The sequence below is a fragment of the Nyctibius grandis genome, chromosome 1 (genome assembly GCF_013368605.1).
Source record: "Nyctibius grandis isolate bNycGra1 chromosome 1, bNycGra1.pri, whole genome shotgun sequence".
Taxonomy (NCBI): Eukaryota; Metazoa; Chordata; class Aves; order Nyctibiiformes; family Nyctibiidae; genus Nyctibius; species Nyctibius grandis.
In genome coordinates, this window is record NC_090658.1 from 556,540 (window position 1) to 570,802 (window position 14,263).

Sequence of the window (14,263 nt, forward strand, 5' to 3'; positions counted from 1 at the left end):
AGAGCTTCAGCAATGTTCTTAGAGGAGTTTTACAGTTTACACATCCCAGCTGATTCAGGATCAAAACCGCTTGCTGGTTGGTTCCAAACACAATAGCACTGAGGGAAGGTGTGTTTTACTACACCCTCTCTGCAAGATGCAAAGCGTGTTCACTGGTGTTTGGGAAAGGCCAGGGGCATGCCGGCACACAGTAAGGGCAGTATCTTACATGGTACACAATTTCACCTAAGCCTGAACACAAAGTTCACTTCCAGAAAGTGAACTATGATACGGTTTAAGCTGATAAAGGTGGCAAAGCTGCATAATAAAGACCCATTTGAAAAAGAACTTAATAACTCTCACATCCGAGCGTTAGTGAATTTTAGGTTATGCCCAGAGAAACCTGGAAAACAAGCGCTGTTGCAGAGTACAACCACCACCAGGAAAAGCACGCTTAAACTTTAAATTGCGTGCAACTGGGAGGGCTGGGGAAGTAAAGAACATGCTTACAGGTTTTTTTCTTTAAAAAACACAGAATCAAACACCCTTGTCAGGTGACTGAATCAAAACAATTCAAGGGTTGAAATTAATAGTAAGAGGACAGAAAGCTTTGCAGGAGATTAGAATGAATATAATAATCTAAATTCAGAGTCCACGTTTGCACCTGCAATGCAAATATAAGTTAGCATGGTTAAAAGTCTCTACTTAAATAAAAACTTCCGAATGTTACTAGCTAATTCAAAGCTACGGCTAGAACACCTTCCAGCTGGTAATTTTTGCGTGTGTGCATTAGAGTCCCCAGACTGAGATGGTGTTACGGCGTGACATAACATTGCCTAAGTCATGAACAAGCTCCAGTCGTCCTTTCAACTCAGCATTTCCAAGAACATTTTCCACACTCTCCCAACCCCTGGTGTTCTACAAAACACATATTGCTGTTCCGATAAAACAAATGGCAGTTTCTTCCACTCCAGCCTAGCCTTTCAGCCACACCGCTGTGAATCCAAACTGCCTATTGACATCTCGTTTCTAGTTTCACACTACACTAATAAGAAATATTTTAAGAAACCCCACAGTGCGAAATAATATTGCTTTTTCAGAAAACACATAGATCTATTTAATGCTTAGTGCTTTGCTGCATCTATATGGTAATCCATTATAGCACACTTGAAATCGAAATTAGGTATTACTACTGATCAACACATCAGGGTATCTGTCAGTTCTTTTAACTGATTATCCATAGTTCTTTTTCTTCTGGACTTCCTGCATGACTAGGAATAATGTTAAGTTTAAGTCTTAGTTTACACAGGATGCTGCTTTTTGAAAGAGATATCTCTCCCTTTGATAAAAGTAAAATAAAAAATACCAAGGTTTGTATTTCAACAGATTCACTCTGACTTAACCAATACTGCAACTTCTTTTAAAAAGTCTTTTATTTTTGCCAGCTTTGTTGAATCGTATCATGATCGGCAGCTTTGTGCCCGTTATTGTGTGCAGCGCTACCCTGTTGTAGAGCGCAGGGAAAGCCAAGGCTGTTATCACACCTCACACTGAACTTACACAAAAGTGAGACAATAAGCATTGTTGTTCTGCCTTCAGAGCTGCATGAAGCTGTTCTCTAACACGCTATGCAGAGTCTCTTATTAAACAACAACAAACCCAAATGTGTTCTGCTGATTGAACGTGCTCTCAGAGGCAACGTCAATGACAAGATCACAACAGTGTTCATTCCAGGAGAATGGATTCTGAGGAAAAAAATTGCTTTTTCGAAACAACCTGTACATGATAAGGAGCTTCTATTAGTCAGTGGCAAGTAGATGTACTTTAAGCCAAGTCTAATGTAGAATAGCCTCTATGTTCAAGTACCATTCGGTGGTATCTCCACAAGACTTTCAGAGTGTTCAACTACTAAAATCTGCAGTAATTCAGAAATTTTCCGGCTATTATTCACCGATTTAGGTGAAGCCAAGAGCCCAACAAAGTTAGTACGCCTGCAGCAGTTCAATCTAAATAAAGGGATACCCTATTTATTGCATCAATAAATTATTTACAGTTATTCATTGAGGGAAAACGTCTGCCCAAAGCATGCAAGATACTTATTCTTGCCCTAGGCATAACATTAAACTGTCGAACATATGCAACATATCGTTAGAATTTAAAACAGAATGCTGTAAGAATAACATCAATGCTATTTTAAGAGCAATAATAGATGAACCGATCAGAGTTACAGCAGAACAAACTGTAGATGGTTCAAAAAGTAATTTTCTATGTGTAGGAAGGAAGGGCTATAAACAATTTTATTGTTATAAACAAATAAGCCCTTTTTGCTCTATTGAGCTTGAGAATCAGCCAACCGAGTCAGTGCAACAGCCTTGAGGTTACACAGTGGAACTGATAATCACAGTAGGCACAGGGAACCAACTGAAAAGCTGTAGCAGAACCTACAACCTGAATTTAAAGCTGTGACTCTTCATGGTAATTTCATTTCAAGTGTAAGATAACCTGCAGATGGAGAAATTAAGCCATTGAGCTGTACAGACATGAGGAAAATGCAAATAGTAAAAAGAAAGTTAAATAAAGGGCAAAAGTTAAATAAAGGGGATAACCCCAAGAAATGAGAAACCAGGACCTGTGGCAATAAGAACTCTGCAATTATTTGACTTGATTATTCCTTGTAAAGTATTTTACAACTACTTTTCACATTGACCAGTTTTAATACAAAACTTATTTCTGCAAAACTTTTATTCAAAATGTAGCAAGTAATCAGGAGCAACATCCTAAGAGAAGCAAATCACCCTAAGAAAATGCTACAGATATAAAAGAACAGCCTTTTGCACATCCATAAAAACAGCAACACAGCACTAAAGTCTTCTAAGAGAGTTATGAATCAAAAACTGCTGAAAGTTTCACTGATACAGGTTTTTATGAAATTGAAAGTGACCTGCTAAAAATCACCACTGGCTTTGAGATTTGTTTTAAGCTGCTTAACCAATATTGCCAGTTCACACAGTAGTTGATATAAAGCAGACCTACAATGTGGTGGAAGAATTCGATATTTAAAATATCCACAGCAATCTTAGTCCAGAATGAACCAGAGCTATACATTTGAAAAATTATATTTATGTGCATTACTAGGCAGTACTAAAAAAGAAGCGTATATTCCTAAGCTGCATCAGTGCATGGAGCTATCTGGTCACCCACCACCACAGCAGGTGTTCCTCTGACAGATGCGGTGTATTTACTGCGTATGGTCTGTACTCTACTTTTCAAAAGGGTTGCTAACAGACTATAGCCAATTATAAACCTATGCTGAATTAGCATTAGCATTTGCAGAACAAGTAACTTGTGCACATCTGCACTAATAAATTTAGGCTGTTCAGCTGCTTCTGTAACCATCACATTCCCATTCTGACAGCAGACCAATCCGTGTTTCAGAGGATTTATACCACATCTTAATCTTCTGAGTATGTGGCCATTTGTGCTCATACTTAGATGTGCTTCTAAGGACAACAATACCATATTAAAACCAGTGGCTGCTGCTACAAAATAGAGAGCTCAAAGTAGGGCTGGGCAAGTTCTAACAGTTTATTGATTATCATCTCTGGAAAAACACTTAGTGTTATATGAAAGCCAAGGCAGACCGTGAGATTGAGTGTGTGTAATACCAATGCTGCTGAGGCTATTAGCACATTTATATTCTACTTTACTTCCACTCACTAGCTAAATCCGCCTGCTGGGTACACACTCAGGATACTCCAAATCAGACCTAGGAATGATACATTAAAATTTTGCTGCTGAACTCCTAAGGAAGGTCAAACAGACAGCTCTGTCCCTGTTTATAACCACAGCTAGCCTCTCGTTTCAGCAGAGCAAGAGGCATATGGGGGAAGGCTAGGCTAAACTTCTAGCAACAATAGTAGCTACTGAAAATGACTTTGGGAAGCTTTACTACATTAGAAAGAGTATCCAAAAAATTCTAAGAATAAAATATTTCATACAGTGAATGTGTCAAATTGGTGTCATGAATTTTATGACTGCATCAGCATGAGAGATGTGGCTGTTCCTGACTAATAAAGCATAATTACAGAGAATGAAAAGAAATTGATCCATGTATTATATCAAAACCATTAGTCTGCTCTTATTTCATCACAGATCCAAAAAAAACTGCAGTGTCAGAGAAATCAGTATCCAATGCCGCAAGAAAAAAACACTTTATTATAAAAAAAAAATCCAAGCTTTCACAATCAAATGATGGCATAATACTTTTATGGGACCTAGAAAACTTACATAAATGTAGTGCACCTTTCATGAGTTCTGTCACACACAGTGCTCAGCTGACAGCTGTAACAAACAATGCCCCCAAATCACAGTACAGTGATATAAGAAACAATATTGACACGTTCTGAAAATATACTGCAAATGTGGAGATAACTAAGCCTTGCCAGAGAAAAAGCAAATGTGTTTTTCACATCATTTTAGCCTTTTAGCTGAAACAGGGAAAAATAATACAGATAATTACCGTTGCTGTATCATTTCATGACTATCTATTCAGAAAAAAACAAGGCCAACGCACCTTAGAGAATATAAAATTAGATCTAATAACCTTCTAATACTAATTGTAAAAGAGCACTTTACAAAATGAACTGTTAACCTTTCACATTACTCCCTTTTGATTAATATTTCTTCTTTGATTAATACATTGTTTGATGCTATTGTTGAGGGCCAAGCTATGTAGCTGATGTGTAAAATTAAGACTTCAATAAATTACAACTGAGTCAACTTGGTTTTCAGAGCATTTGTGGAAAAGGTCTGTTACTTTTGCTTCATGTACACACTAGGTGTCACTCAACAGCAGCAAAATACCCACCAACTGTACCAGAAAAGGCGGAAGGCAATTCCTTTCATAAATATTTTTATTGATTTTTAAACTGTTAACCCTCAGCACCTGGACTCAGGAATTGTCAATTCTAAGTAATTACCTACTTAGCTAATTAGAAGAAAACTCTAGGAAACCTCTGGCTCACACTACACCTGATTAAATACGGCAAGCTTAACAATCAATTAGTTTTCTTTCCTATGGCTTACAATATGAATGTTTAATCACGTGGCATTTACATTTTTTCTTGCCTTGTGTTCAGACTGACACATTCTTGGTCTCTGCGTTGAAAGGCCCTCTAAAAAGCTGTTTTCCTACAACGCATTAAATTTTCAGTTGTTACAGTTATAAATGGACTGCAAACTTACTTCCAGTAGACAAACCCCACGAAGCAGATCGCTCCAAATTTCACACAAATACCTTAAACAATTTCTTCTTCCTCAAAGCTGCTGATGGCTATAATATAATTCTCCTTGACAGGGACCAAAGCAACACTTTGATCTTATATAACTATGTATTTTTTTCTTGTTCATACAGTATGTTCTCCTGATGTCTTTAAGCAGTATTAGCCACCCATTTTCAAGACACAGGAATACATATTCATTACTTTAACTGGGTGAGTAAGCACTAGCTATTTTCCATTCAACGACACAGCCACAGAAATTTAATTACTTATTCAAGACCACAGAGTAAGTGTATTAATGAGCTCCAATTAAATTGCACAGCCTTGCTCAGTAAATGTGGTGATACCTTCTCCACTGGGAGTGGGGAGGGAGGAGGAGGAAGAATCTCTCCTGCCACAAATATGGTCCTAGCAGATATATGAGCTCATGTTCTTTGACACTGCCTCATGCAAAAGCCTAAAGCAGACTCTTTTACTAATATCACAAGCAGCAGAACACAAAATTTGATTTTCAGATTTCAGTCAGAAAATGCAGTCTTGTAGTTAAAGGAGCAAAGGGAGGGAGAAGAAGGGAGAGGAGCTTGCTACATCATAAAAGTCAGAAGATGAGACCACAAAAATTCATGATTTCATGTCATCATTTTGACAGCCATTTTACATATTATAGGCATGTTCGGCTAAAGAGCATCATTCTTGTAGTCAACATAAATATTATTCTAACTACAAACTATACAGTAATGCAAAAAAAATGAAGTCATGTACTTCTGACGTTTTCATTTTGGGTTGGTTTTTTTTTTCCATTTGTAGAGACAGGTATAAGAGCTGAGAACATTTAACCTTTGTTTTAATTTCAATTCCTAGAGTCTCATTGGAAGTTTTATTTTTTCCTACTACTCCTATCAAAAAATAACCCACAATATAAACAAAGAAAACATTTCTATGATGCAATACTCAAGTGAAGTTAGTAGTTGGATTAACAAAGAGAAACCAACAGAAGATGCGTGTATTTACCCTTAAGAAATCAGGCCAGTTATTTACCTAATGAATTGTTAAAAAAAACCCCAAACAACTAAAGGCACCACTGATCTCTGACTTCAGAGACAGGTAGGACTTATGCTAAGACTTCTGGTATGCATTATGAAAACTTTTTTATGTGTTAGGCTTTCATCTGGTCCAGTGATATTTTCTCACATCCAAATATATTTAGATAACTCCTCTAATTAAAGAGGTCCCTTGGAAAATGATCTATCACAGTCTATTCTTTTTTAAATTAAAGACATCCCAATTTGATTATGCAGAAGTTAACTAGCTAGTATTTCCTCCCTAGACACGGCAAATGCTATGACTGCCAGTGCTGGGAAGGATCTGCTTCTGGAAGTAAAAGATGCTCCACTGAATTTAAAAAAAAAAAAAAAGTTAAACAAATTAACATTTCACACACTCAGATCAAACCGATATGCAGTGGCTGACAACTTTCATCCTTTTATTTTCCTTGTGCTACAAGACCAAATACTGCAATCATAATAGATGCCTCCATCTGAAAGGAGCAGAGCCTAAACTCCTGCTGTGACACATTCAAAATAAACATAACCCTGAACTTCATACTGACAAAGCGCAGGGAAAAAATACTGTTGTTTTGAACTAGTCCCCCATAAAATACAGAAGCAAGAACATATTTAATTAAAAGAAAAAAAAAAAAAGACTATTTTGACAGCTTTGGCCTAACAGAGGCTATGCAACTATTGATCACCTGCTCCCAAATTCTACTGAAAAACAACAGGACATTTTCAAAGAGCTGATCCTCAGTTCCTTAGGACAGGTATATTACTGTAAGTTTTTCAAGTCATTTTGATAAAATATCTTAACTCTGCACATTCATTCAACCAACATTCCCATTGCATAATAAATTTTTTATTGTTGTTGTATCTGAAAACTTAATGCACACCCTAGTTCTTTTCTGCCTTTCACCTTGCCTAGTCGTGGACACCTGCTGTCATTTTGATTGATACCTGGTTTCAGCCCTCCTTGTAAAGGTGTAAGTAAGCACATAATGACAATGAGATTTAAAATAAAAATTAGTTTCATGGTATGGAACACTTACTTCGAAAAGAAAGAGAATGGAGTCCAGCTCCTCCCTTTGTGATTTATTCCCTGCAAGACAGAAAACAACATGGTTTGCTGTAAATATACGGCATGAGACAGACGGCAAAATTACACTGATGTTATCCAACTGAAGTCAAAGATGCTGCACTCTGTTTATTTTTCTTCATCTTTATTATCAAAAGAGCAAGGTGTTTCCAAACTTCACTGCTTCTCTCTCTTGATTATGAACGAGGGACAACTAGAGTCCCAGCTCTGCACAGCACTGTCGTGCTCATCTCCAAGCAAACAGCTACTCCTACGGACGTATCTTCTACACCCAGATTTGTTCTGTGGATCTCTGACAATGCTGCAGTTGAACAGACATCTGCTTCACTGTGGGATTAGGCCTTCAGTACTTCAAAACAAGATGAGAGAACACATATATATGCACAAGACCTGATTTTTGTCCTGAAATGACACTTAAAGCCATAGAAATATATTTAGAATTCTTTTCAGTTACTTATGACATTTCAGAGAACAATTTTCCATGCTCACCTCTTCTGATACCAGAAAATCAAAATGATTAATACTAATACTGTACTGCATGAAACTATTAATGCAAATATAGGTAATTGTGGACTGTATAATCATTAGATAAGCTCTTATAGAATGCTTTTGAGAACAGTTAGGAAAAACTGACTCAATTGCTAGCAAAACTCCAAAACTTACCTTTTTGTTTCAAGCTATTTTCCAGTGTTATGAAGTTTTCATAGAATATAAAATAAATTTGAGAATAATTGTTCTCAAAAAATTGCTTCAGGTCACTTCCATCCACAATATCTGAAAAGAGGAACAGAGTTATTACACAGCATCAGAAAGCTGAAAATTGCTGCCTTCGTGCAAATTTAGTATTACAGAATGAAATAAATGCGATACAAAACAGTTTTAGTGACCTCATTAAATATTCCATACTAAATTGTGATTCCATCCTTGGAAGTGAAATAGGGAAATCTCCATTTTCACTTAATTTATTGAAGTTTGTAGTGTGGCTTAGGTTCATTTGTTTTCCATTAAAAAAAAAAAGATGGGATGTGTCTTAGGTATCTAACCAAAGGGCTTCTGTATCATCAAAACAAGCAGGTACCACTGGAAAAAACAAACTCCAGCAATAATTTCTGTATGCAAATTGCAAATCCAGTTCTTAAATTTACCTGACAAGCAGACCAATTCAGAAAACAGCATATTTCCAATTCATTTTAAAAAATAATGGAAACCCAAGCATGCATCACTTCCCTAAGCCCCAACTTAGGTCCAAAATTTGAAACAAGTTTATTTTTTAAGAAGAAAAAATCCAAATGTTTGCTAAACCTGATGCTTGCAAAACACACTTTAACTTCACCTGTTTGCTCTCTGTTGTAGCTGATTTGGTCAAGAAAAGATACATGATTCCACCCAGAATTAAGAGGAAAAAGGGCAAGAATTATTAACAACACGTGTTCTCATTGAAGTTTCACCTCTCAAGAAACCCATTCATTAATCAAGACAACAAAGCTGATAACAACAAGACCCAATAATATCACACAACTACAGAAGAATGACGTTAGCCCTGGACAATGGTGTCTTAATTTTTTTTTTTTTTTTAAATTAATACCTTTTCAGTAGTAAGGCTTTGTTTGGTTGCTTGCACTATGGAAACAATTACTGCATGGAAACTCTTTTACATCATGTTTGTTTCCGACAAAATACTGGTCTTGAATTTGCAAGCTAAGCGCAATTATTCCTCTCTATGAATGTGTTCTGTTAAATACAACTCCAGGAGAAAACAAGGCTTTCATTTACAAGGATTTCATATGAAGGAATGAGGTCATTAACATCTAAACAAAGAGGAAACTTTCCCTTTAAACTGTGAAAGGAGGAGAAAGGAACTGCCTAATCAAAAAAAAGTAAATTCTCCTTTTCTATAACTGTGGCATTTCAGTGGTGACTCATCTGTTACTATGATGTAAGGGTGCATTCCCCCCACAACCCAGCTTCTCCCATCCGTTCCACCAAAAAAGGATCATCACAGACAAACAGAGATCATGACAAGGAAGACTGCTCCTCAAAAGGGTTTACTAAAAGCTGGCAGGAAGCCTAAGGCAGTAACTTGGATCACTACTATATATACGTTTAACTCGTAGCTGGATAAGGCTCATTCTTCTGTCTTTCAAATGGAAAACATCAGTGAAAGTTCCATGCGCTATTTATCAGTAAAGATATTACAATAATCTTTAATTATTGTAGTATCTTTAATGATACTACAATAATTAGTAGTATTATACTGACTTCTGGCAAATCACATGGACTGAAAAGTATTTATAAGTGTTCAAGGAAATTAAACAGCAAGGTTGGGACGGAATTGCAGGTATTAGGTTATATTTTTGTATTTGTATTTTTATATTTACTCATATGCAGCTCTCAGATCACAACTGTTGAAAACAGCCACCTCGTGAATTCAAAACTCCGAGCACTAAAATCTAAGGCAAGCTGGCAAACGTTATCAGCCATCAGACAGGTGGTGGCTTTCCAAGAACATGTATGGTGTAACAAGGACAGGCGATCCATTGGGTCATGCTTCTGACCAACACTTCACAGCTTCTGCAGCAACACAGAGGCAGCAGCGAGACATTCATGAGGATGTACGTGACGTGGTTTTGATACAACATACAAAACAGCTGGCTCATGAGATGACTGCAGCTCAGCCTCACTGGCCTTACTACTTAAGCTTAAGATTTAAGGAAACAAACTACTCAGATACCACTTAGTAAGAATCTGAGCTTATTGCCAAGCTCTCATCACTCTTCCTCGTTTTAAAAAAAATCTAGAGGGGACAATAATCTTGCCCTTAGCACACCAGCTTTCCTTTCATTTTTCTGTTAACTACCAAATGTTACTGCATTCATTTAAGCCGTTAGAAATCCTCCCTTAATTTCATGAACTTACAAAGTCACTTGGTTTTATGCTATTTATGCAGAGTTCTCTCAATCCTGAGGGGTTTTCTTTATCTTGAGCACTTAAAAAATTAAAGGAGACAAAGAGACAACTTCACAGTCATACCTTGGTTAATGATAAACTTTTATTACTAGCCTCACCCCAGAATCTACATACAATTTTTACTTACCTTAAAAAAACCCCCAACAACAGCAACAAAAAACATCTCGGGAATATAACCAGAGCCTGCTTTGACATTGTCCCTCCAATAAAACATACCCACTAGAAGACAGCCAGCTGTCATAGCACAGCGCTTCAGCCAATGAGCCACTAATATGCTACCCAGCCCTCTGGCACTGATAACAATTTGCACTTAAAACCAATGTTCAACAATAAGTTTAACCAAAAAATCAGGTCACTGTCTCCAAACGTAACAGACACTTGGAAGAAAAGGTATTTCCTGAGAAGTGGCAGGTGTATTTTTCCTCCCTTGCCAACAGGGCAGTAAGTCTCTCTACTTAACACCAGACAACGCTACCCTCTGTACCATCTGCTTTGGGACATAAATTAATTTCATCACGCTAATAGGCATATCTTTTCATTTGTTCCACCCATCAGGTTCACCACAGGAGCTGGACAACCTCCTCCGTACCGCACTGGCACACAAAAACGTAACACTTGCGTGAGATGGGTACAACCAAGAGGCAGCAAGTCCAGTATTTCATCTTAAACTAGTCGTGTCTTGGTTGCAGGTGTATTAACAGAAAATTGCTGTATTTCTTATTTCTTCAAGTCCATTTATTCTAGTGAGGCTAGTGGAAAAGGAAGAAGTGTAAGGTCTGCGAGCTCACACTACAGTCTCTTAGACCAATCTTTCTCAGGATGGTTTCCCAAAACATTCTAAACCTCATCTCATAAATAATTTCCCAAAATTTTTTTACAATGAAATTTGACATTATTTTAATATTGTTTGTACAGCACGTGAGCAATAAGATATATACAGTTAAAGGCATATCATAATGCAGGTAAGGTATCGTTCTCCTGTCTTCTCAAATTCCTGCCCTTAGGCACTTAGATACATGGCACGATTTAAAAGAACAAACAAAAAAAAAACCAAGCAAACAAAATATTTTCTATACCTCCGGAACAAGAAATGTACACATCTGGTCCCCAGAGGGAAAGCGACACAAAACTGACCACCAGCTTGCTAACTATGGAGATTTTTCACATACACTTACAGAATAGGAGGAATTTATAACCAGAGCAGTCCCGTGCCCTTCACTCACAGCTGACTCCAAACCAAAGGCTCGATACTGTCCACAGAAAACATGAAGACTGCAAGTGCTGAGGGACTCCAACACATCAGCCTCTCGTCTCCCACCACCAGGCACAGTGGTCAGAGCTGCTCTACTTGTGAGGCCAAATCATGAAGCTTAAATATCTACGGATTGGGCGTGTTGAACCGACATGTGTTGTTGCTCAAAAGATGAGCAAGACCTGGTCGCTTTTAGAGCGTGACACAGACCACTTACGGATTTGCCCAGCACTTCGTCCACTAATCAATTACCCACAAAAATCTCTTTCAGATTAGGTACTTAAATGCAGCAGATCACAGGAGAATAACATCTTTAAATCAGTGATAGTTACTCACACCTGTAAGCAACACATCCCCCAAAAAAACAGTAAGATGCCCATAACAAGGCAAACTATCAGACTCTTCTACTCCTTCGCTTCCACGCTCTCAGAGTACAACTTTCTCAAAGGAACCATCCCAAAGAAGACTAATCACTACTCTTCTCGCTCGTGATCATGTTCAGCGTCCTCACCACAAAAGCTCCTCACTTTGCTACACTACATTCAAAACTTCTTTCGTGTATTTTCTCCTATCAGTGGAACGTCACAGGAAAAAGCTTTTAATCTTAATCTCAAGCACCTCCGATGAGTCAACGCTGCAAACCACAGCAGGGTTCCTCAGTGCCAGCCTGGTGCATGTATCAGGTGGAGGGCTGAAGGGCAGCACCTTTGCTCTGCAAGGCCTGAGCTGCTTCCTGGGCAGTAATGCGGGCTCCACACGTCCTTCGCACCGAGAGCAACCACAGAGGGGGTCCGAGGAGAACAACACGAACGCTGGCTGACCAGAGAGCCGCTCCTCAGCAGAAGATAGAGCACCCAACTTCTGCTGTCTCTCGATGAGCCACTAACCTCAGGCCCTCTCCTCCAGCCACTTGTTTACTTCTCACAGCTCGTAACATGTCTTTGAGGCTCCTACATACCCGCCAAACTTCACCAAAATGGTAGATTAAAAAAATTAGAGTACATACGAGTACAAATCAGATAATTTTTTCCTCCTTGTTTCTCAGCAGAACAATCTAGAATGAGATAAACACCATCACTGATTCCCCTGAACTGGGACAGTGCACAAAAGCTCTTAGAAGAGCCTTTTCCTGCTGCAGGTTGCTAATAGAGAACAGGAGGCCACCCAAATCCTTGCAAATCATAGCTCACAGCTGAAACACATCAATTGGTTTCAATGTTCAGAACACAAAGACAGGGTTAACGCTTCAGCTGTTAGGTGACATTAGAGAAAGTGGTTCCACCTTGCCACAGACATGGGAAGGGCAACACAAAATACCATTACACAATGCCCTTTAAACTTTTTTTAAAAAAAAAACCAAACTAAAACCAAATTAGTCTTGTTGAGAGGAGCAAAGTGTCTGTGAAGGGATCTTCTGAAGAACCCTGCTGGAAATTTACACACTATTTTGCACCCAAACAACAATGTTGCATATCACAAATATTTTGACACTGGGCAACACAAGTTTCCAAAGCCAGGAGCACCACAACGCACCAGTAACTTTCTCCAACAGCTCCCGAAACGCTGCAAGGACACGCACTTCTGCCTTTCCACATCTCTAACCAGGAGAGCCCACAGAGCTCCCCAAAACCGCACAGGCGGCTTGACGAAAGCTGAGCAAACCTAAGGCAGAAAAGGGTGTCTTCCACAAGGATTGCCTACGAGAAGTTTTTATCACTCGGTTTTACTCTTGCCTTGAGGACAACCCTCACCCAGCCGCCGCGAACAGCGTTATAAAACGCTTCGAGGCGCACCGGAGGGCGGACGGGGAAGCGTGTCCCTGCAACCGCCCGCGGCTCCCAGGTCCGTCCCGGCGGGCACCGCCGGCGCCTTATCCCTGAGGCGGCCGACAGCGGCTCCTCTCGCCCTGCCCCTCCCGCCGCCCTGCCCCGGGTACCGACGGCCTCTGCCCTGCCCGGGCTCCCCCCGGCCGCCCTCACGGCGGGCTGTGGCGGCCGAGGCGAGAGCGAGGCGCAGCCCTGAGGGGAGCCAGGGGGCGGGGGGTCCCCTTCCCGCCCAGCCCCGCCCGCGCGCCTCACGGCGCGGCGGGAAGCGCCCCGCCTGCGCCCCTCACTCACCCAGCAGTGCCCGGAGGTGCTTCAGGCGGGTGAGTACGTCCCGCTTGGGGTCCAGCGCCTTCTGGGTGGATTTCCTGACATCGGCGTGGCCCTTCCTGGAGAACATCCCGGCTCGGGGGCGCGCGGGCGGCGAGCGCCCGGCGGCTGAGGGGAAGGGGTGCGCCGCGCGCCGCGCACGGCTGTTGTCCGCCGGAGCGGCTGAGGGCCCGGCGGCCGGGCAGGTGCGGGGGACGGGCGCCCACAGCCACCGCCGCGCCGCCCCGGGCTGCGGGGAGGGAGGGCAGGGGATGCGACCGAGCCCGCCGCCCTCCGCCGCCGCCGCACGGGTGGGCGTGCCCGCGCGGACCCGGCCGGCCCCGCCGCCGCCTGTCCGCCCCCCGCGCGCGCCGCCGCACTGCGCAGGCGCGCCGGCGCCGCGCGGGAAGACTACAGCTCCCGGCGTGCCTCGCGGCGGGCGGTGTCGCGCCGTCGCCTTGACGTCATCCCGGCGTCGCCCGGCCGTCGCTCCCCAGGGCTTCCCG

At 40.9% G+C, this 14,263-nt stretch overlaps 1 protein-coding gene across 2 annotated transcripts in view; it reads right to left on the reverse strand.

Annotated features, from left to right (window-relative positions):
- The window catches only part of RALGAPA2 (Ral GTPase activating protein catalytic subunit alpha 2), a 110,987-nt gene extending 97,040 nt beyond the window's left edge, over positions 1–13,947 (reverse strand). For both annotated transcript variants that reach the window (XM_068416331.1, XM_068416322.1), the window contains exons 1-3: positions 13,743–13,947; positions 8,070–8,180; positions 7,360–7,409 (exon numbers count right to left, since the gene is read on the reverse strand). In XM_068416331.1, the coding sequence (XP_068272432.1) occupies positions 7,360–7,409; positions 8,070–8,180; positions 13,743–13,848 (267 nt within the window). In that variant the 5' untranslated portion in view covers positions 13,849–13,947. The remainder of the gene's footprint in view (positions 1–7,359; positions 7,410–8,069; positions 8,181–13,742) is intronic.
- Between the last annotated feature and the right edge of the window lie 316 nt (positions 13,948–14,263).